Consider the following 22,934-nt stretch of genomic DNA (forward strand, 5'->3'; position numbering starts at 1 on the left):
ATCTCCAGCACCTTCGACGTGTGTTCGAAGTCGTGCGGGCGAACAAGCTGTACGCCAACATCTGTTCGCAGCTGAGGAGATCAAGGTCCTGGGCTGCTTCGTCAGCAGCGCCGGGGTCCGGGCGGACCCGGAGAAGGTGAAAACCATCGCGGCTTGGCCGCCACCTCGGTCGCAGAAGGACCTACGACAGTGGTTGGGCCTCGCTAACTACCTGCACAAGTATAGTGCAGGCTACGCCGAGCTGGCAAGGCCCTTATCGGATCTCCTGAAGAAGGATGTCGACTGGCGCTGGGAGCGTCGCCATCAAGATGCTTTTAACGACATCAAAGCGAGCTTACAGCGCGCGCCAGTCCTGGCATTGCCGGACGAGACGAAGCCTTTCAGCGTAGTCTGTGATGCGTCTGACTACGCAATTGGCTGTGCGTTATTGCAGGCCGACGATGAAGGCCGCGAACGGGTCATCTTGTTCCAGTCCAGGCAGCTCAAGGCAGCCGAACGGAACTGTCCAATCCACGACAAGGAGCTACTTGCCATGAAGTACGCTCTTGTCAAGTTCCGAGTGCACCTCCTGGGCTCGACGCCCTTTGTCGTTTATACAGACCACGCGTCCTTGCGGACTGCCGTCAACATGCCGCATCTCTCACAGCGGATGGAGCGTTGGCTGTCATTCTTCGCGGAATACAACTTCCGTGTCGAGTACAAGCCGGGCAAGTTGGACGTGCTTGCCGACGCGCTGCCGCGCCGACCCGACTACGAGCTTGCTCATATTAGTCGGGTCACGACGGATCTGTATGATCGCATACCGAGACGATGCCAATCTCGGACCTCTTTTTTGCGGTTCTTGGCCGCTGGCTCGGAAGCCAAGGTCGAGTGGCTCACGCCCCGACAACGTGCAAGGCTGCACCGTGTGCGGGTCGCGTCATCGCTCCGACCTCGCTGCTCACCGCCTTCGCCGGCACCGTCTCCTTCGTCTCGGGCGGCGGACGCCGCTTGGAGCGGGCGACACTGACGGCCGAACTGATAGCAGCAGCGGTGCCAACGGCATCCGCGGCCAGGCCGTTCACTTTGCTGCCGTCGAGAGCGACGTGGTTTGACGTCACGGTCGTGTCCCTCGTCACCTCCGTGGTCCTCAGTCGGCCGCACTTCACTCAACGCGCAGCCCCGCTTGTCGCCGTATGCGCCTCATGCTTCTCCGTCTCCTCTTCCTCCTTCTCACGTGCCTAATCTTTGCCCGGCACCACCGCCCCGTGCGCGCACTACTCCTGTAGCGCCTCCTGCCTCACATCGCGCTCGCTATGCGCTGCTTGCGCATCGGCATCTGCCGCGTCGCCTCCATGGCGTACAGCTCGGCCTCGACGGAGAGGCTCCTAGGGCCGCACGGCGTCACTCAGCGTCTCGAAGCGACTGAGCATCCACTCGTCGTGCCCGCCTCCTCCTTATGCTCGCGCGGTCACATCCAGCTCGCCCGCTGGAGCGCCTCCTGACGGCACGGCGCTCTGCGCGTTCTTCCTCGCGATCACGCGGAAGCTGTGGCCACCGCCGATCACCGCTTCCGTGTCGCCGTGGTGGGGCACAACAGCATCTACGCCCACGGCGCACCGTGACCTGTCTTCTTCCTCGCGCTCCAGTCCTCTGCCATGCACTCCTAGCCGCTTGCCATCCGTCCCTGCGTCGTGCTTAAAAAAAACTGAACCGAGATATTTACAAATTGTAAATTACAATAGCCCGATTTTCATACCTTACTATCGCTGTCCGGAATGAATAAGTGGGCGCTGATTGGCACAAGTGATTTTATGTTTCGCCAGTGTGTCTCTATTGCAGGTTTGACAGGTTTCCGGATTCCGGTCCGGAATCTGGCAATTACTGCTGTTTCTTCGGTGCATACAAATATCAAGTGTGTAGATTTGAGTATTTGTTTCCTTCAATTGACAATATACATCGACTAAAACTACGGTGAGTATATTATTCGGCATCAGGACCTGAGGTTGTACACAACTTCGCCTTCCCTTTTTTTTACTTTTCGAGGCTTCGTATCGCCCATCTGCAGTTGGCTGGAGTCCCCATTCTTACCTGCGGACTTCAGTTCCTGTATTAACTTACTTAGGGCAATGACATAGGTGGTCCACCGGTGTGATCGGTATTCCCAAATCATTTTTTAGAGTAGAGAGTCGAGCTGGAATCGGGCACGCTCCACTCTATTGCTAATGGAACAACGATATCATTGTGCTCAGGCATTCGGGCCGTATCGCTTTCCAAGAGGCTTCGCGCCGCAAGCAAGAGGCTCTGTGTTCAAATTTAAAAGCTTTGGAAAAACACAACAACAGCAATGCCAGCAGTCTGCTGGAAGCAGATTTCTATGATGCACTCAAGTTTCATTGCACTTGATTCGCAGGACCGTATTAGACGGAGCAACTCTATCTCTATTCAGCGCTTTAATTTACTAGAGTACACATACGGTATGATCAAAATTTACGCCATGAACGAAATGGATACATAGTATAGTATATATTACTTCACGAAGTATAGTACTTCGTGAAGTAATATACACAGCCGAAATTTGCTCAATCTCAGCCGCTTCCTATTCCACGCGGACAGCGCGACACTTTTCCGACGGGGTCGACCACAACAGGCTCTCCATGCAGGCTTCGGTGCGAAGAGCTCAAGCTGGAGCTGGGCAAGGCGCAGCCATTCGTGCCACCAAGAAGCAGCGACGCGAGTCCGAAGACGACGAGCTGGTACTCTCAACTCGCGATGGGCCATCGAGCAGCAAGACGAAGCTTCGACTGACCGCCACGCACAAACTCCGTCTGATGCGAGCGCAGGTTACGGCCACTGAGTACGAGCTCCGCTGTCTCCAGTCCAAGTGGGCCAAGCACATCCCGGACGCGCGCACACGGGTCATGGCTCAACGCTGCGCCTTGGAGAAGTACGCGGCCAAACAGAGCAACGAAGAGCACCGAGAGCTCAAAGAGCTGTATCAAAAGCACCAGTTTCTGCTGGCCTCGCTACAGACGGCCGTCCTGCGAAATACCCTGCAGTCCAGCGGCAGTGACATACTCAAGGAGCTCCATTTCGACACGCGGCTAGGCCGCGACCCAGAGCAGCGCAAGCGGATGCTGATAGAACACAACAGACGATCGTCTGCGACGGTGCCTTCCATCGTGGAGAAGTTCTCGCAAATGGCCATCGACGCGAAGCAGAAGGAGACTGGTAAGGCGATGCTGCCGCTGTCTCAAATCAGCGTAACCGGCTGCGCGGACTGCACGCTGGTGTCGAGCGTCTTCGTGTCGGAAATCCCGCACCCATCGCTCGAGGAAGTGTTCGCGGCTGCGCGGTCGTACTTCGAGACGTTTCCTGCCATGATCAAGCACCACTTTGGGGCCGAGGCAAGCGTGGAAACGTTGGACAGAGTTAACGCGCCGGTGACGTACGCGCGGCTAAACTACGACGGAGCGACGAATAGGCAACTGCCTGCAAGTGTGAACCATGTCGGATGCTTTGAACTGACACCAAACTACGGCATGATCTTCATGGATGCCATCACGGAGGACGCGTTGTATCCGGTGCCGAGTACGAATGCGCTGCAGTACGGGATGTGTGCTCTCACAGTCACGCCCCTCAGGGACCCGAGCATTGGCAAGACCGTGTCCGTGAGGCTGCGCTGGGTTGTGTTGTACCGCTACAAGTTGTCACCAAGCGACCCTGCACTCAAGAACGACCTGGAGACCAACCGCCCCATTTTTAATGGCGATCTGATCACGTCCGCTATCTGTAGTTACCTGCAAGGGCAACAATCGCAAAGGTAGCACCGCAAGCAGTCATCAATTATATGCGCAAACTGTAACCTACAATTCCATTGTGTACTGATTCCCCTGCTTCGTGATAAGCGCACTTAAGCTTGCAGTATGAACATTGCTTCCTTTGGCGTTTGCGGGAATATCAGGCTGAGAGTTATTACTCTGAGAATCAAGTCTTGCAACGTCGGGGATGCCACTCCCTTGAGCTTGATCGCGAAAAAAACAGCTCACTTGCGGCGCTATCCAGAAAGTAATGTTCATCAGTGTCGAGCATCTTCTCTCGTAGGTTTCTTATACACCATTGAAAATACTATGAAGTTTGTACAAGACTCTTTACTTAAAATACTATGAAGTTTGTACAAGACTCTTTACTTAGTACCGTACCTCACACAAAGATTACTTTGGGTGTAGCGCGTTTGGCACTCTTGTTGCCATTTGCTAGAAAGGCAAATATGCATTCTTCATGTTAAAATGTAGCTCCGTCATTTCAAAAGCTAGAAAATGATCTACTCAAGGCTCAGCTGTCTGACTCAAGAGGAGGGAATTGTAAACCTCGTTGGCTTGCAGTTGGCCCATGTGCTCTTGGAAAAGCTCGTTATCCCCTTGGTTCCCGACGTCGTAAGTTACGACTTTGCCGAATCTCAATGTCGTATAATACGACATAGCTCGATTAACAATAGCATTTGGCTCGAAACGAGATTGCAATACTTTAATCAAGTCTATTTTCGTCGGCAAAAGTATAAGCAAGAGAGGTAAAAATCAGAATTGCACAAAAACACGGATATAGAGCTGTCATCAGAGATGGGTTGTGCATAAGCCGGGGCTGGCTAATGGGACATTTTGTATAGAGAAAGACGAGCATCCCCTTTTAACCCCTTCGTGAGCAAGTCACTAAGTATACTATACAAACTCAAGGTACTTGAAAATCAAAGGGGGCATTCTGCTCCGTTCGAGCATGTAGCCATCCCTGCCTCTTGTTGGGTACACAAATGGAACAGGGCAAAATGCCAGGACAAACCTTGCGTCTTGATAGGCCAAAACAAAATCTTTATGGAGGGTCGCCTCGCTGAAAGGGCGCAAGCCTCACGCGATTGACTGGGGTTGCAGAGGAAACGGCACCTTGCTTCGACGGAAGCTGATCTGGAAAGAGTTGGACTACGAATATCTTCGCTATATCTTACGAGGGATGCGCTTGTTTGAAAGTATCCGAAGGTGTCGTCGAAGGTAGTGCCAGGTTGGCATGCACGTTGTAGTGGGTACATGTAAAACAAGTAAAAGGCGCTTGTTGTACATGTAAAAGCTTTCTGCCAGGTGGGGCGACCGAAGGCCACGATGTTGCCGTGTCAGGCTCTATTGGTAACATTGATGAACTTGAGCGAGCCCTTATCCTGAAGTCTACGCTACTCAGTGTGGATTACGGTTGGTCAACAGCTGCGATGAGTTGAACGCCCGTACGTTGGAGATCGACTGAACGAACCTGACCTGTTAGGGGATACACCTCCTGCGCCGCTCAAGCCTGTGCAAACGTCGACAACGATCCGTCCATCCGACGGTACAGCTCCCGCTAAGCTTGCACGTCTTCACGCAGCTCGTGTGGGCATGCTCCAAGCCGATATTTTCAGGGCATGACCTATCCATATAATATCAAATCTACTACTATTTGTGCTGTAAAGCTTGAATTTCTGCTGAACACCACTCGGTCATGTACACTAACACTGCTGTGTTGCGTCATGGTGGGAAACGGTGCCGACGTCGGATACTATGAATATACATGTACTTCAATGTGGGCACTCAGTAGAGAACTGGTGCCAAGCAAGCAATATTTGTACGATCCAAACTTCTACGTATCATTTTCATTCACATTTACCAGATTTTTGCCTAATACCATTGCGCTCAATAGTAAATCTACCACTCTCACGACCCAAAGCATGTTGGTAAGAGTGAAGCACCATGTCGCCATTGCTGAAGCACGATGTTGGCGTAGGGTTCGAGTAGCGTCCCATCCATGCTATCGTCGAGCGTGGCGTCTGTATCTAGGTTCGGCATCATGCCCCCCTTGCGGTCGTCAACCGTGGCGTCCGATCAGCGTGCCCACCTTGCCAGCTCCGAGCATGGCGTCCAGGTCAGGGTCCGGCATCATGCCCTCCCAGCGTGCCGACCGAGCGTGGCATCCACGTCGGGGTACACAAACGTGCCGACCATGCCGTGGTCGCGCGTGGCGTCCACGCCGGGTTCCGCCATCGTGCCGTCGAGCGTGGCGTCCTTGTCGGGGTCCGGTAGCATGCCGACAGTGCAGTTGTCCAGCGTGGCGTCAACGCCGGGGTCTGGCAGCGTGCCCGTCGCGCAGTTGTCCAGTGTGGCGTCAAGTAGCATGCCGACAGTGCAGTTGTCCAGCGTGGCGTCCACGTCGGGTCCGGCAGCGTGTCGACAGTGCAGTTGTCCAGCGTGGCGTCCACGTCGGGTCCGGCAGCGTGCCGTCCGTGCTGGCGTCGAGCGTGGCGTCCGTGTCGGGGTTCGGCAGCATGCTCTCCGTGCCGTCAGCGTGGCGGGCTGCAGGTATTTTACAAAACTACGTGACTAATGTTTCATTTGTAGGCACTGGGTCGGGATGACCACAAAACGCATACCTATCGGCGTCGGTGGCGACGGGCGAGTCCGACCCAACGACACTAATCCCAAGCAATAATGGGTTTATTAGCATATAAGAATGGAAGTCTGGCTGCGCTGCGGTCAAGACTCGCAACTTCATAGAAAGAGGTGCTAGTCTTTCGAAGTAAGTGATTTGGTAACCAGGTTGGACCAGAAGAACCGCTGTACACGTCTCTGCGATGTTGCATAGCGCGGAAATGCCAATCGGGTTGCGCTAACCTGAGTAGTCACAACCTGCTCATGTTAGCGCAACTCGGCTGACATGATCGCGCGGTTTAGGTACCCACGGGATGCCAATCTAGACTAAAAAGTAAGTAGGGGTTTGGTGGGCATCATAAGATCACCAAATCACGATGCCCACAACGGTGTAGACCTCAGCTAAGTAGCCATCGTGATGACTACGACATCAGACGGCTAACACAGGTTTATACGCGATTGATACGCATTGTTTCAGATTTGAATTTAATCTGTACTGATTGAGTACGTAATCCTGAGTACATAGTAAGTTGGTATAGCGGGCATGATTGGCCCTTCCACCAAGCGCTACGGTCACATTAATGCAGTGTTCTCACAGCGCTACGTCGGTCACAACTGCCCCGAGGCCGTGTGGCCAGGTGGTAGCGACCAGGTTACATTACGTGGTGGGAAAATGCCACCTGCAGCGGTCAGTAAGTAGTGTAGGGAAGGTGCCGATGCACGCGTGGGGTGCGGGTGTGGTGGGCACTCGTCGCTGCATTACCTAAAGCACGGGCGCCTGTATCATGAGCTCTGCGATCCCCCATGATCGTAGCGGCGGGGTGCTTTCACGTGCTGCGCTTGTTTCGGACTTGGGTGCAAATCTGGGTCGTGCTCGGGTCGTTGGGGCCAACAGCCCATGCCTGTTCACGGCCGCGACGAGCCAAACGTGTGAGGACTTCAGTTGAAGCAGACACTCGTCGATCTCGGCGATGGTGGTCTAGAGCTATTCCGTGGGCTGCGGGCGCACCACGACGCGGCACGAGCGGAACTACTGAGGGTGGCGCTAGTACGCGTAGAACCACGTCTGGAATATGAACTAGAATGTACGCAATGGCGCCAAGGCCTCGCAGGCCATCCCCCTCCATTTTGCCAGCATCTGAACGATTTTTTAGGGGTACTAATTGGTGTTGAAGTTAAAGTAGGATGCGCCAAGCTGAGCCCAGGCTATTTTCCTTTGGGCTCGCTTTTTCGGCTTTTTCGTGTTGTGATTGGCGGAGATCTGCATTGCCGTCGCGTAATTGGCGGAATCCTGCGTGGTGCGCGCGTGATTGGCGGAACTGTAGACCGTCATGTGATTGGACGACGCAAAGATCGCGCCAGCAGACCCCCCCCCCCCGCGCGCAGTTTTGAAATTCGCGGCTTCGAGTTCACTTTCCATTTTGCGAGCCGCTACCCAGCTCCGTCAACAAACCTCGCCGACAAGAGGTATGCTGCTGGACCCCGCCACGGACGCCACGCTCGCCGACGGCTAGGGCGGCATGCTGCGGCCCGCCACGCTGACGGCACGGAGAGCATGCTGCCGAACCCCGACACGGACGCCACGCTCGACGCCAGCACGGACGGCACGCTGCCGGACCCGACGTGGACGCCACGCTGGACAACTGCACTGTCGGCATGCTACCGGACCCCGACACGGACGCCACGCTGGACAACTGCACTGTCGACACGCTGCCAGACCCCAGCGTTGACGCCACGCTGGACAACTGCACTGTCGGCACGCTGCCGGACCCGACATGGACGCCATGCTCGACGACTGCACTGTCGGCATACTGCCGGACTCCGCTCCTGGATGACAGCACGCTCGGTGGAATCCACCGCCGAGGTGAAGCCAATTGACGGCCAGGGCGACTTGCTGCTCGACTCCCGCTCGACAACGACTCGGAGGGCCTGCTTACAAAGCCCAACGGGGGTGGCACGCTTGACGACCGCACGCACGGCATGTTGGCGGACCCCGCCGCGGACGTTATGCTCGCGGACCTCCCCGCGGACGTCATGCTAGTTGATGGCAAGGCCGATCTGGTGTCGGCCCCCTGCTCATTAGACTGCACGGATGGTATGGTGCGAATTCTATTGCGGTCGGCACGCTGGGCGACTGCTGCTGCCGATCGCGACGCCAACGGCAAGCTTGACTCGGTAGGGCGGCATACCGGGCCATAAGCCGACACCACACTTGCCACGATTGATGATGGCATTACCCGCATCCTGCCGTCGACCATCGACGGCGCCCTGGTTGAGCTACGTCGCAAAGTATTACTACTAGTATTGAACTTATCTGAGACGAGTCGGTTAAATATGCTGTAAGATATTTTATTAGTTAACCACCATGGTAGCTGACACTACTACTATCACTTCAACTACTACTTGTAACACTCGTAAAAATGTTACTATCGATAAAGATATCCATACTATTAGCCGTAATATCCAGAGAACACATCTCGCTGTGGAGATTGCTGCTCTTCTCCGTAGATCAGTCAAGTTGCCACACGCGTCAAACATGCCCTCCATAAGCTTTTCTTGGTAATGATGTACTAGTTACTAGTAGACGTTGGTGAGGCAAGCCTCGGGCTTGAGAGGTCTTTTGCGGGTAGAGCTGGGAATATGACTCAAACAACAGCGCCTTTCGGCTCATCTGGCCGAGCCTGCGCCAAACTTTCAGCAAAATTCAGTGCACATCGCCAGCGATCACAAACTCCTGCTACTATCACGAACTCCGGCCGCTAGTGAATCGACGGGAAAAGCAGCCTGCTTCGCGTGTGCACGCTGCTTAGCAGCATGCATCTTTCAACGATAAGTACTGTACTACTGTAATACTACTGTAGTACATGTACCCGAGCGGGAAGTTGAACTTCAGATCTTCAACGGACGCGGCAAGATATTGCGTAAGTTTCATCAGCTTTAACGGGTTTCAAACTGTTTTCACAGGGAGGCGGCAGCATTACCCCTAGCCTTACCCGAACCTCCCGCGATATGACTGGCCAAAATTGAAAAGGTGCAGTTGAGCGACGCTTCGACTCGATCGGGCGTTTGGGGCAGAATGCCCCGGTTGCACACGAAAGGGTTAAGGTTTGCGCGAGTGCCCACATTCAAGCAAACACAACAGCGACCTTGAAGGGGAGAGTACGGCGTATGCGGCTGTCAAGAGCTCCCACGAGCTCGTAGAATAGCTTCTAAACGCCCGAACACACAATAAACAAGTAAATGATAAAAACCATGGATGGAATGGCGCCTAAATAACTCTCCAAGGGCTGTTGCTGCTATTTCCTCGAGTTTAGGTGCCGAATATACAAAGTAAGTATAACCGGAAGTAGACTATGTCTGCCGAGACTTCTAACACGAAGAAATATTTATTTGCAGCCTTATAACAACTGTACGGTGTAGCTGGTTTTGGCAGCGACAGTGTTGCAGCGTATTTCGCGCCACGTAAATGCCGGATTGGAAGCAAGGGCATGGAGTAGTGAGTAAATAACCTTGATCGTGCGTATATTCCACAATGACCTCTCCCAATAACTAAACTAAGATGACGAGAGTATCCTACTACTAACCAACTTAAGCACGACGTATACTTCGGTTTCACCGGGAACGACGGAGGTCTGGCTCGTACGCGTGTCATCAACTAGTCAATCCGGTCGTAACTCCTTATTTGTGCGTATAGAGATCCTCTTCGGCTGTTTTGACAGTCTCCCTGTACGAGGCGATTTCTATAGTACGCGAAGCCCGAGTGCCGCTACCGGTGCGGCCACCCTCGAGAGCAGCATCAATATACCTGCTGCGAATTAGAATAACCGTGGTAGGCTTAAACTTTTTCTAGGAACGGTAAAACGAAGCAATTTCGGCATTGCTTCAGTGTTCCGGATTGAGAAAAGCCGTCGGTGTAGGCCGTTGCCTCGGCAACAACACTCTATAGAAATGGGCGAGCTGTAGGGCCTATATCGTAAAGCTGACAAACAAAGCGATGAAGTGAAGCTGCTTCTACGGTTATAGAACTGTTTTAGCACTGACATACAAAGTAAGTCAGCACTCCAAGTACCCCTTTGTTGGTTGTAGTGATTACCCATTTTTCTTGAATGGGATACGGTTCCCCATTACCTGACCTGTGCATAAGTGAGAGAGAAAATGTTTTGATTGGCTATATATCGATGATTTGGTGATTACAACCTCGCAGTCATCTATCAACACCGCGAAAGATGGATGTTTTGTGTAGTTCGCCAATCCTATTGATCCACCATACGTTCAATGTCGTAAGTTCCGGCGTACTTGGCGTCGTTTTCGACTCTTATGTCGTAAGTTCCCCCCATAGATCTCTACAATCTAATATGTCTGATGGGGCTTCTCTTGTTGCGGACAGGGCGCGCCAATACAAACTCGTAGTTACTTTTTTCGTCGTAAGTTACGACGTACAGTACCGTAGATTACGTGTTTCGGTGCCTAAATCCCGGGACCCAAGGGGTTAACTGTGAATACGCCTCTGGCGAGTCATCGCTGTTCAGCCTTTTCACTCTGGCCTCAATGGCAAAGTGGTGCTTCATCCAAGCCGGGATCGAGTCGAAATGCGCCATCGCAGCCGCGAACACTCGCTCAAGCGATGGGTGGGGGATTTCCGACACGAAGACGCTCGACACAAGGGTGCAGTCTTCGCAGCCAGTGATGTCAATTTGGGAAAGCGGCATTCCGGTCTGACCTGACTTCTTCTGCCCCGCGAGCGCCTTGTCGATCAATTTCTCCACGATAGAAGGCATCGTCGCAAGTGATCGCCTATTGTGCTCTACCAACATTTTTTCACGTTCGTCTGGGTTGCGGCCTAGTCGAATGTCGAAGTGGAGTTCCTTAGGATGTCGCGTCCATTGGAATGCAGGGAGTTCCGCAGGACGGCTGTCTGGAGCGAGACTAGCAGGAACTGCTGCTGTTGGAACATCTCTTGAAGTTCTTGGTGCACTTTGTCGCTCTGTTTGGCGGCGTACTTCTCGAGCGAACAGCGTTGTGCTGTATCCCGCGTGCATGCGTCGGGTACCTGCTGAGTCCACTTGGACTGGAGACAGTGAAGTTCACATTCCATAGCTGCCACGAGTGCTCTCATCATGCGAACCTTGTGGGTGTTGGTGAGTCTTGGCTTGGTGCTCTGGAGTCCGTCACGAGCTTGACTAATTGTTGCGAGGGAGATGATGGTCTGGTCGTCTATGGGATTCCGTCGACGCTTCTTGGACGCTTGATACTCGGTACTTTGCTCGTGAGCTCTTGGAGTCGAGTTGGGAGGTAGACCACAGTCCATTGATGATGAAGTGAAGAAGTGTGGACAAGTACATGTACGAGAGTGAGGGCCAAGGTGGCACGTCCATCGGTGACCTGCCGCCACCAGTTTACTGGTAGCTGTTGAGCTTCAACTTGACGCTAACATTTGAGTGTTGTTGAGCCTCTGCAAGTGCGTTTGCATCTGTATAAATGCCCGTCATGTGATCGTGTCATGCTAGCAGTTGAGCTGTGTAGGCCATAAACAACATGTGACCCCAATGTTCACGATTGTATAGAGGACCGACTAGCGCTCTGGGCACCCGCTACGCGGGCGCTTTGACCACGGGTTGCTGGAATAGCATAGCTTAAAAGTATATGCATCATTTTGATTTCCATAACAATAATGTGCGGATACAGTTGACACATATTCGTTGCTATAACTTCGTGCTTTAGTAGCAAATGAGTAGGAATACATTTTCCTATTAAGCTAATTACCAAATGTCGCTCACGATGCAAAGTTGAGTACCTAAACATCGAGTGAGCTGAATATCGTTGCCGTTGTATTATTGATCACCCGTTTCTGTGAGGCGAGCTACATTGTCACGGACATGCCTTACTACAGTGTAGTGACCTGCGTGTTTACTTACTTTGAAGTAACAACTAAAGTATTGAAACTATGATTGGGTGTGGTTTATACTGCGTTGCAAACTGGTAGCTGTCGTCGATACCGTACTCTAGTGTTGTTACTACGTTAGCACTGAAAGACTGCAACTTTGCCAGCATGAATTTACGCACTGCACCGCGCTACATGTAGTTATGCTGGTTTGCGCGATAACAGTTCAAATAGACATAGCAAATTTAGCTCAACTCAATACGGATCGGTAGCGACTGTGCATCTTCGATGGTTAGGTTGTTGTGTATCGTGTGTATGCATATGAAGCGTTTGGCGGGACCCCGGGGTCCCCGCTTGTGTCATAAGCAACCGGTATATTCGGTAAATTCAAGTGCTGCATGTTTGAATCGAACCTATGTATCTCTGGTAGTATCGACAATCGAGTTGCACAGAGCTGCAGAGTTCGCAACTTTGCGTGCCCGACGCCGCTGCTGCTGTAGTAGGCGCTAGCTTCTAGCAGTCAGCTTGAATCTTCTTGGTCGTATCTTCACCAAGACGCTTAACAGAACGAACGAATGCAGCAGCTTTGTGGTCACGACGATTTCAATACTTAAGTATCACGTTTGAGCCGAGGAACCTCTGCACCTCCAGTTCGCCTAGACTTCATACTGGATGCTAGATGCTTGAAGGTGAAATGAGCTCTAGCTAAACTCGAAAAATTATCACAAAATTGTCACAACATATATATTATCACTGCCCCGCCGATAAAAATAAATAATTCCGGTCGCCATCGGTACATGATGCGGGACCCCGGGGTCCGGCCAATAGCTTCATATATATATTGCTCTAACGACAATGTCTACACTAACCTGCATTATGTGCATGCTGCAGTAGTTTACGGTACACGTATCTAGGGTAGCAGCGCGCATTTATTTTGAAAGCTGCATGCGTTGCCAGTGTCACTACTATTCTACGCTTTGCCTACTCTGCATCTTTCATCTGGATTTATAACGCGTCATTGCTCTTGGTGCATGGCGTACAGTACTTAGTAACAGTAATTCGAAATTGCGCACGACCATGCTGTTGTGCGCTGCGCGCAATTCGAGCAGCATTTTCTAAAATTGTTTTGTTGAAGCGAGAGAGTTACGGCACCTGGGATATGATCGATTTTGATTTGAGTTGGAGTGCATTGTTGTCACTTGGCTGATGCGACTATCGTTCCTATGGAAGCGAGTGTCGGACTGCAGCAAGATCCTGCCATTAATCAGCTTAATAAAAAACATAAAAAGTCGTAAGTATGACGCCTCGATGCGCGCGCTGGTGATGCACCTGGATTTACTTAATTCGACCAACTACTACGTAGTAGTAACTTAAGTTGAGCACGCGACTACTCAAATGGGTGTATTATAATGCTTGATTCCTGCAAATGAATACAGCACGATTGCCAGCTACACCACGCCGCGTGCTGTTTATCAGTTAATCTATGTGCAACGTTAGGTGGTCTAAATGCGTCGTTCGCACACATTCTTGGTGTACTAGAAGATGAACGCCTAATAAGCACCAGTCTACCCCTAATTCCGTACTGTAAACCCTCGACTACCAGTTATCCCAACAGGCGGAACTCCCGAAACCGTAATGTAGTTTATTTATGTAGATGTATGCATCTACTCACTGTAGTAGTGTCTGCTGCCGCTGCACTCCGCTGCTCACTCCCGTACGCCACGCGCCCTCCCGCTCGCTTCCTCGGTCCGTTCGTTCGCCGCGCGCAAACTTTCAAAATGGGGGATGTGATAATCACACCCGTTAAAGTCCGATTATTTCCGCATAAGTACGATTTTTAGCGTGATTGTGTCTAGTTTTGTAATTTCGTAGATAGTTAAAAAGCCAGTTCCAGTCGACTTGATGAGTGAATAATGTATGCAATAAGGCCGCAGTAGCGTAGTCTAATTGACAGGTCTAGGCTGTAGGGGCGGAAAGCGTGCGCGATGACCGACAGACAGGATTCTCGGTTAGAGGACGGAGAATGCGAATCGTAGGGAATCGAGTGCGAAGTCTCTGTCCTGGCTGCGCTTTTGTTTATCGATAGGATACAGTCCAAATGTGGAGAGGAGCCGTACATGTATTACACTACCACGGTATCTACTATTGTGCCTTGCATGCTTTCTGTCTAAACAACGACGTAATTCGTTGTTTTAGCAAATCACGGTGATTAGCCCATCGTTGAGTTAGGAGGCTAACTCGTCGATTTAAGATAGAATAGCTGCTATTGCCGCTTGCAAATACTTTGTCCTCTAAAATAGACCTCTAAAATAGACCACGCCTGTCTCTTAATACGAGTGGACACGAGCTTTTAGGCCCAGAAACTCGGTTTGGCCTGTCTGGAATGGCATTTCTGCGTTTCCAAGCCGCAGAAAAGCGTTTTGGTCGGGAAAACAGAGCCTCAAGCTTGGATGTTAGACCGTACTGGCGAGATATATAAATCAGACCTAGGTCTTAATTAAGAGCTGACTGGATTAAAACCGAGATTATTAACGAAATAATAAGCATGCGTTGGCCAAAATATCTGCAAACGGCAATAAGACAACGAGTTAACGTTGAGTTATGCTCACTTTCGTTGAATGGCTGGAGTAAATCCGACAATACTACGGCCCTGGCATTCTAATTCTAACTCGCTCGCTTTGTCTGATTGCTTTCTAGTCGATGATTGACATGCGTTGGCGATCTATCGTAGTACTAAACTACGTCTACAATTTTGAAGAACATCCCTGTTTTTATATCGAGGAGCTGCAAGCAGCTTTAAAGTCAGCGTTTCCTGCACTTCCAAACATTTCTAGTAGAAATTTTATACTGCTACTATATGCCGTGCTCTGAAATTCGAGCTTTGTTTAACGCGCAAGGCCACGACGAAGAGAGCGAAAGAAAACGTCCCCGCCGAAATCGGTGCTTACTATTATGCAAGGAGTTGGCGCCATTCTATCGGGGACCTTCTCGGTTTGTTTTCTTGCAGCGACAACCGATTTATTCTTGCAGTGGCAACCGCTCCGTTCTTACTCTGCGTTGTGCTTGGTACTGGCGGTTGATTAGCTTAACTTTAACTTAGTTAGGCTGCGAGATATGATCACCGGGAAGGATTTGCTCGTTGGTTTAGAGCCCTTAATCGCATGCCAAAGTTCGTGCAAACCACAATACAGTAAACGTAGTAGTATTGTGGAAACCGATTAGATTGTCTAATTGGGATATAAATCGGTTGATAAAGCAGATGATTAAGCTTAATCGGGTCTGATTTGCTAAATCCGACCTCCTAATTAGATCGACAGACTAAGATTTGTACTCTGATTTGACAGAGCGGTCAGTTGTGCCTACAACGCCATGTGGCAAGCTGATTTAGCTGCTCCACGGCTTACAAAACCCGGGACGGCTGATTTGCATGCTAATCAGCCCGAATGTCCGACACCCACACGGCATTCGGTGGCCGATTTAACGTAAAACCGACAAACGCTAATGCTGACGAGAAATGACAGCGCAAATACATGACTTCAGAACTTGATAAATAGATAGCAGTACACATCGAAGCTCACAGAAGCGTATTTAATACACGCGATGCTATTTCTCGTTAGTAGGTACCGGTACGCGAATCACTCAGCTCGTGGCGGTAAGTGGTCGCTCGTCGTATTTCTGGCAGGTAATGAGGCAACCCCCATTTTATTAACCTTACACCGATTTATACCCTTACCAATGCCATATGAAATCATAAGGATCCCCGATTTAGTACCAGTCAAATCTCTCATGAACGCTGCTTTATCAGCTAATCCGCTCGGGCAATCTAATCGGTTTCCACAATACATGAAGTACCGTCAATTGAGCCGGTGCGGCTGTCGAACATTCAGTGACTAAGACTGGGTTTACAAGAAGACGTGAGTATGACGGGCTGGCGTAAGCCTTGAAGCACACAATGTGTCATGTTATAGAGCATCTCACGTAAATCTATGCGCACTTCGACCCAGAAAACTCTGAAATGTTGCTACAAGTCGTATTAGCCACAATTATGCTGTAGTCGTGTGCGATAATTCCTAGGCTAGGAATGAAAGACACATTTTTGAGAAGCACACAACATTTATACTTGACAGGGTAGTTTTTCTCTGTACAATGTTAGCCGTACGCTTGATAGATTTTCACAGCTTCGCCAGTTTGGCGGGCTATGGTATCCGGTAGCTGTATCGAGCTAAACGCCAACATCATAAGAGGCGTCAGCGAGACCTGATCATTCGCCACCGCTTTGGATGTGAGCCATTACGTGAGATCTGAGCACAAAACAGAATTCCCCGTCCAAGATCCTTGAGATCGCCCTAGAAGCTGAATGCAAACAATGCTCCGGAGACTCCACAGTGTCGCGTTGCTCGGCTGTCGCAGTGACTCGAAGGTCGCCAACGTCGCGGACATCGATACCGTACCTCACAGAAAGAATGTTAAGCTTTGAAGAGACTGGGTTGATCGCAACCATGAACCACGTCGTGTGTTCAAATTTAACAGCGCACCACGGCATGATCTACATGGACGCTATCACTGAAGGCCCGCTGCATCCAGTGCCCACTACCAACCCGCTGCACTTCGGAATCTGTGCTCTCACCATCACGCCCAACAGTGAGCCCAATGCAGGCGTGACGCTGCGGTGGGTTGTCTTGTACCGCTACAACTTGATGCCGGATGACCCTGCGCTCAAGAGCGACCTGGAGCTCAGTCGTCCAATCCTCAATGGCGACTTGATCACGTCCGCAATTTGTAGTTATCTCCAGATGCAGCAATCCCGTTCACAGGTGCAGCGCTCCGCCTAGAGAGTACTGCCAAACCTCCTTCTTCCATTATAATATAGGCCCCTTGCTGACATCTAATCCTTGAATCCATCCAGCGCATGATCTTGCATTCACTCTTCAATTCATGTTTCAAGCAGCGGCATCAGCGCCGCCTTTGCATCGCTCCATCTACTGTACAATGTGAGCACGCCTAAGCTTGCAGCGTGAAGGCTGCTTCCTTCGGTGTTTGCGGGAAGAGGAACTTCAGTACGTTGACGCTGAGAATCAACTCCTGCAGCGTCGGGAATGTCACGCCGTTGCCTTCAGCAGCACCACTATTCGCCCCTCCTTGGAGTGCAACGAACCAGTCTCCACGTTCTGGCTGCCAGTTCACCGGCACGAATTGTACGCATTGGTCGTCGCGCACGTACACGATAACGATGCAGCGCATACGCGTCTCACTGAACCGCAGTAGAAACGTCCCTGGAGGAGCGCTCTCGAGCATACTGACACAGGCACCTTTGGACAGGAACCCATGCAGCAAACGCGGCTCCGTGTGCGGCCATAGTGTCGAGTACAAGACGCAGTCAACAAGCGGGCGGAACCATCCCCAGAACGCAGCGAACATGCGCAAACTCACTGCCCCACCGCGTTGAGCAGGTGCAATGCCCTCGCGGCCCCAGATGAGCGAGCTCTTGCTCAGGAAATCGATGCTACGCGTAGACAAAGGACGCCTCGCAGCGTCTCCCTTGAGCTTGGTCGCGAAGAAACAGCTCACTTGCGGCGCTATCCAGTCCAGAGGGATGTCCTTCAGCTCTTGTAATTGACGCACTACAGCCGCTGAGTAGCTGTCTCTTGACCCTCCGTCAGGGTTAAGACTCGGAAGGGTAGCATTGATGACCACAGCTCGAGCCCAAACCAAGCTGCCGCCTTCACTCTGAATAATGGGTCTCACGTGATCCGCTACCTTAAGCAGGCAGAGCTGCTGAAGCGAAGTTGTCGGCTCTGTGATTGCACCGGTGAGACTTGGCTCGCTCCGCGACGATACAAGTGTATGGCTGCTGGCTGGTGGAAAGCCGAGCGCGTCGCCACTGTTGCTTTTCGCTTGTTGACCTGTTGACAGTCCTAAAGGAGATTTGGCTGTGAAAATATCCGAGTGGGATGCAACGGGTTTCATTCGGCGCAGTGCAGACTCGTGCGTGCTTGCACCGTGTAGTCGATGCTGGTATTTCATCCCCTCCTCGATACAAGATGGGAGTCCATGCCCATGGTGGTGATGGTGATGATGGTGCTCGTGAGAATGAGAGTAGCAACCATCAACAGATTGTGTCCGCGCTAGAGCATGCACTCCCTGGTCGTGTCGCAGCTCCAAGCTGCAATCAGGAGCCGCAGCACCGCCCAACTTGCTCATAGATAACCCCGTGTTGACCGATGGGATGATGTAGCTCAGGAACTCGTGCTGATCCAGCTCCATATCTTTATTCTCCAAGAACTGCGAGACCTAAAATCCACATAAAGAAATGTTAGGACAGCTTCGATACATAACCAACAGCAAACCAAGCTAAACGTACCCCGCAGATCGTCCGTGGATGACCACGTAGGCTCTTGATAATGGGGTGCTCGCCAAATGCTTCGAGATCGGTACTACCGCCCATTTCATGAGCCTTTATCTTCCTCGGAGCTCGAAGGGTGAACAGCAGCGCAGCGTCAGCCGGTGGAAGTGGCCCAACAGGAATGATCTTTTCACCCACGCCGTCCATCACCCCAAACTTCCCATCGCCCGTCAGCAGAAGCGCGAGTGAGTTGACGCGACGCAGTAACATCGCAACGATAGCACGGAACCTCGAGTTCAGTCGATGTGCACGATTACATCCATCCAAAATCAAGAGAAAACTGCTTCCGTCGCCCTGAGTCTCTGTCTCGCAACATTGTCGTGCCTGCTCGGCCAGTTCATCGAGGGATGCCGCTTGAAGCCCCAAGCACTTGGCAAACTTTCCCACAAGCACCGCGGGTTCAAGATCAGCGTGCTGCTTACACGCCTTGTCACTCGGCCCCTCTCCTTCGTCGTCCGTGCTCAGTCTAAGATAAAATATGTGGCTGAACACTCGACGCTCAGTGGCGTACTGGGCGCACTGCAGCGCCACCTCCGTCTTGCCGATCCCGCGCTCTCCAGTGATGCTCACGAGCCGCGCTCCTTCGACCAGCGACTTGAACACTTGGTGCACTTCCAGTGATCTCCCGACAAAAACTTCGGCCACAGCATCGCACTCGTTCACCGTCACCTTCCCTCCTCTCCTGCCGCCTATGTCGGTCTCCACACAGTCACCCACCGGCACATCTCTAAAGGGTGCGTCGTTGTGGTCTCCGTCGCCTAACAATTTGAACTCCGACCGTCCTCCAAGTCCCACCCCACTCCCGTTGCTCGTCACTGCAATGTCCGCCTGCACTCGTCCGATCTGGAAACTCTTGGCCACTGAGTGGCCTGCAAACAGCGCCGTGTAGAACGCTTTGGCGAACTCCATGGCCTTGCGGTCCAGCACCTTCTCCTCCTTCGAGACCACCACGACATGGGGCACCCCGGCACTCACGAAAGCTTGGGCCACACTCTCCGAGTGACACGCGCTCACGAACACCAACTGCAACGGAACTCTGGGCCGCGGAGGCGGGTCCAAGGCCACCCAGCCTCGTTCAACCCTGTGACTTGTGAAGGAGAGCCCCGACGTAGCATCATCATCGCTGCTGTAACTAGAACTTGAACTAGAACTGGATCCAGAACTTGAACTAGAACTGGAACTTGATTCGCTTTCAGAACTAGATTCGGCACTTTTACGTCGTCGATTCTGTCTCTGGCGTATCTTTTTGTCGCGTCGGCGTCTCGGGCGACGGCTCTCAGCGCCCCCCGCCAGCAACAGGTCCTGCAGCTCCTTCTGCGAGACGAACTGCGCCTCGCCCTTGCGCGTCTCGAAGATCACCTGGCCCGGCACGCCGTGGCCCGAGAAGTGCAGCGCACGACATCCAAACGACAAAACCTTGCGGAACGCGTGCAGGTCCGCCACCTCCGAGTGCCAGGCCAGCCGCCGTCCGCTCTCGCGCAGCGTCTGCAGCAGCAGCCGGCGCTCCGCCTTCACGTCGATGAGCTCCACGGCCTCCAGGCCGCTGGACGAGCCGTTCTCGCCCGCGTGGGGGCTGAGGCTGCGCCAGTTGGCGCCCGCACGGCGCCGTACCACCAGCGGAGACGAGTGCAGGTGCGCGAATATCGGCGCTGGCATGCGACTCAGATTGTGGCGTTGAAATAGGTCGATTATGGGCGTAGGTTGTGTCGTGAGTGTCAAAGTTGAAGATTCGTCTACAACAGGCTGGACACGCGAGACTTGCATGGATCACGCGCTCCAGACTTCAGAAATCAAGTGCCCTCGAGTCTTTTCTGCTTCGTGCTCGATCTGTGCAGCGGCTCCAGCGTCTTCGTCTCGAGCTCGAGTCGATGGAGCTGCATCAAGAGCGAGGCGACTTCATCTACCATCCGTATTTACTGCGTGAGATCGATGAACAGCGGTGACAGTTGGGTGTAGCTTTGGCTGGCAGCGTGAGTTGTAAGCGATATGCTGTCGGGTCCTGGAGGTACAGCCGAGGAGTAAGGTATCATCGGCCATGCATTGCCGTGGGTATTGATTGTGGCAACGCATGTCAACAGAGCTCTAAAATTATTTGGTTGAATAAGCTCTTAGACATCAAATTTCGGGGCCCTCAGCCACTGCACACTGCATGGGGCTCTCCAGGCTAGTCCTCGGTATCAAAAGGAATAAAGAAAACTCCTTAAGCTGTTTATTAGCACAACAACACAGGGATCCCCTTCGATCACTTTTTACCCTGTAACTTCGCCCATTTTGCGCTCCAAGTGAGCTTGCACTATGCGAGGGCTATGACGAGCAGGCGTAGAGCGGCGGTAATGGCGATCTTAGTGCATCGTGGCTCGATAGCGCTGAGCAGCGTCGTCACGCATCACCGCCCGCGCAATGGCGAGATCCATTAAAATGCCGGCTTCTCACCAGCCGATAGAAGGCTCACATCGTGCAATTCATTCCAGCGCCACCATCCCGCGCGTGGAATCTCGAGCGCCGCGAGCGAATCTGCCAGCGACGCTCGCGGCAATTTTCAAGCTCGCGCGCCGCATGAGACAGCGCCAACTCGAAGCAGCGACTGGCCAGCTGCTCTCGATTTCTGAAGTTTGCGGCCCGTCAGTCTGGGCTCTGACGGTCAGAGCTCTCCCATTGGCTGCGCGTGATCCATGCGATTGAGTCTGCAAGGATGCGTGTCCTCCCTCGTTCCAGGCCAGAAGTCCGTGATTGGCGTGGCAGACCACAAAATAGCGCCGTCTTTCCGACACGGACAGACTTGCTCCAAGTATGCCGCGGCCGCCCCAAAGACGGCGCCATTCGCAGCAGCACCTCCGGACAGCAACGCACGAAACGCTGCCAGGCCAGTTGACTAATTGACCGCGACACCCCAAGCGTTTAGTACCCATACCATCCCGTACCATGCGACGAGTCGGTTGCACGCTGCTGGAGGCCTCGGGCCGCCGCGCCCTGACGCGTCCGCGGCCTCTGCCCGCAGCGCTGAGCCGCGCGTTCGCCTCGGTCTCGCGCGCGCACGAGAGCGAGAACAACACGCAGCTGTCGTCGGGCCACGCCGCCAAGCACGCGAATGACAGCCACGCGCACCACCACCACCACTACCTGTACTACCACAGCAGCAGCCAACACGGAGCTGCCGGTGCTGCGACTGAGGGAGAGGACGCAGACGCTGCGTGGGCTGCCAGCCACCAGCAGCAGCATCAGGAGCAGGAGGTGAAGGACACGAGCTCCTTCTCCCGCGAGTTCGAGAAGCCCCGCATGGACGCCACCTTCCTCGTGAACAACTACACGGCGCCGGCGCTGGCGGCTGCGTACCAGGACAGAGAGTACACGCTCTGGCTGTGCGCCGAGCTGCTGAGCGAGGGCAAGCTGGACGAACTGGAGGCGGTGCTGAAGCCATACCACGGTACGTCAATGATCTGCTTCTCTTCTTGTCTAGGTACTACTGCCGAACCTGACGCAGACTCTTCTTCTTCTCTATTCAGACTTTGCTCAGCACGACATGAACGCACAGAGGAGTACGCCCCTTGCAAAGGCGTTCGGCCAGCGCCACCTCGAGCGCATCCGCAAGCGGTTAAGCCGCCTGCCCCGACAGATCACCAAGGCCTACTCAGCGCGCGCGGCCGTGGTCATCCCGCTGTGCACGTTCGAGGGCGAGCCGTCCGTGCTCTTCACATTGCGCTCGCTCACCGTCGGCAAGCACAAGGGCGAGGTCTGCTTCCCCGGAGGCATGGTCGACCCCACCGACTCTTGCATTGAAGGCACGTGTCTGCGCGAGATGAACGAGGAGGTGGGGCTGGCGCCTCAGGGCGTGGATGTGCTGGGCGTGCTGCGCTGCGACTGGTCCAGCGTCACGTCGATCACGGGCATTGCCGTCACGCCGGTCGTGGGCTTCATCGGCGAGATGAGCGACCAGACCGTCGCCATCAACGAGCAGGAGGTGGAGTCGCTCTTCACAGTGCCGCTACGCGACCTCATGAACCAGGACAACTGGGTTCGCCACAGCAACGCCACTCCGGTCTTCACGGGCGGCCCGCACGTGATCTGGGGGCTCACAGCTTATCTGCTGGACATCTGCCTGTCCGAAGTGCTGAAGATCAGCGACTAACGAATGCATCAACGGAAGCAAATGCGAGAGAAAATATATATGAATTCTGTACACACCCATACTTTCCCCACGAGTGTTTTAAAGCTCTTGCGGCCCCCTTGG

The 22,934-nt window shown here is 53.0% G+C and overlaps 8 protein-coding genes across 8 annotated transcripts; 4 read left to right on the forward strand and 4 right to left on the reverse strand.

Moving 5' to 3' along the window:
• Positions 1–2,359: 2,359 nt before the first annotated feature.
• PHYSODRAFT_361479 (hypothetical protein) lies at positions 2,360–3,806 on the forward strand (the record flags this gene model as incomplete). Its single annotated transcript, XM_009534113.1, has 2 exons — positions 2,360–2,456; positions 2,527–3,806. 2 exons carry the CDS (start codon positions 2,360–2,362, stop codon positions 3,804–3,806), a joined length of 1,377 nt encoding a protein of 458 aa, XP_009532408.1.
• Positions 3,807–5,862: 2,056 nt separating this feature from the next.
• Positions 5,863–6,321, reverse strand: PHYSODRAFT_336543 (hypothetical protein; the record flags this gene model as incomplete). Its single annotated transcript, XM_009534114.1, has 3 exons — positions 5,863–5,940; positions 5,973–6,121; positions 6,204–6,321. The coding sequence occupies 3 exons, from the start codon at positions 6,319–6,321 to the stop codon at positions 5,863–5,865; spliced, it is 345 nt and encodes a 114-aa protein (XP_009532409.1).
• A 1,757-nt stretch (positions 6,322–8,078) lies between these two features.
• Positions 8,079–8,621, forward strand: PHYSODRAFT_336544 (hypothetical protein; the record flags this gene model as incomplete). Its single annotated transcript, XM_009534115.1, has 2 exons — positions 8,079–8,268; positions 8,308–8,621. The coding sequence occupies 2 exons, from the start codon at positions 8,079–8,081 to the stop codon at positions 8,619–8,621; spliced, it is 504 nt and encodes a 167-aa protein (XP_009532410.1).
• Positions 8,622–10,873: 2,252 nt separating this feature from the next.
• PHYSODRAFT_336545 (hypothetical protein) lies at positions 10,874–11,200 on the reverse strand (the record flags this gene model as incomplete). Its single annotated transcript, XM_009534116.1, has 1 exon — positions 10,874–11,200. One exon carries the CDS (start codon positions 11,198–11,200, stop codon positions 10,874–10,876), a length of 327 nt encoding a protein of 108 aa, XP_009532411.1.
• Positions 11,201–11,262: 62 nt separating this feature from the next.
• On the reverse strand, positions 11,263–11,730 carry PHYSODRAFT_336546 (hypothetical protein; the record flags this gene model as incomplete). The annotated part of the gene is made up of 1 exon (XM_009534117.1): positions 11,263–11,730. One exon carries the CDS (start codon positions 11,728–11,730, stop codon positions 11,263–11,265), a length of 468 nt encoding a protein of 155 aa, XP_009532412.1.
• Positions 11,731–16,763: 5,033 nt separating this feature from the next.
• Positions 16,764–17,108, forward strand: PHYSODRAFT_456962 (hypothetical protein; the record flags this gene model as incomplete). The annotated part of the gene is made up of 1 exon (XM_009534118.1): positions 16,764–17,108. A coding segment is annotated over one exon (345 nt), but the record flags the coding sequence as incomplete, so codon positions are not given.
• Positions 17,109–17,304: 196 nt separating this feature from the next.
• PHYSODRAFT_317347 (hypothetical protein) lies at positions 17,305–20,362 on the reverse strand (the record flags this gene model as incomplete). Its single annotated transcript, XM_009534119.1, has 3 exons — positions 17,305–18,594; positions 18,665–20,279; positions 20,331–20,362. The coding sequence occupies 3 exons, from the start codon at positions 20,360–20,362 to the stop codon at positions 17,305–17,307; spliced, it is 2,937 nt and encodes a 978-aa protein (XP_009532414.1).
• Positions 20,363–21,982: 1,620 nt separating this feature from the next.
• PHYSODRAFT_515572 (hypothetical protein) lies at positions 21,983–22,832 on the forward strand (the record flags this gene model as incomplete). Its single annotated transcript, XM_009534120.1, has 2 exons — positions 21,983–22,130; positions 22,210–22,832. The coding sequence occupies 2 exons, from the start codon at positions 21,983–21,985 to the stop codon at positions 22,830–22,832; spliced, it is 771 nt and encodes a 256-aa protein (XP_009532415.1).
• Positions 22,833–22,934: the final 102 nt, after the last annotated feature.

Source organism: Phytophthora sojae (assembly GCF_000149755.1).
Source record: "Phytophthora sojae unplaced genomic scaffold PHYSOscaffold_7, whole genome shotgun sequence".
NCBI classification, from domain to species: Eukaryota; Oomycota; class Peronosporomycetes; order Peronosporales; family Peronosporaceae; genus Phytophthora; species Phytophthora sojae.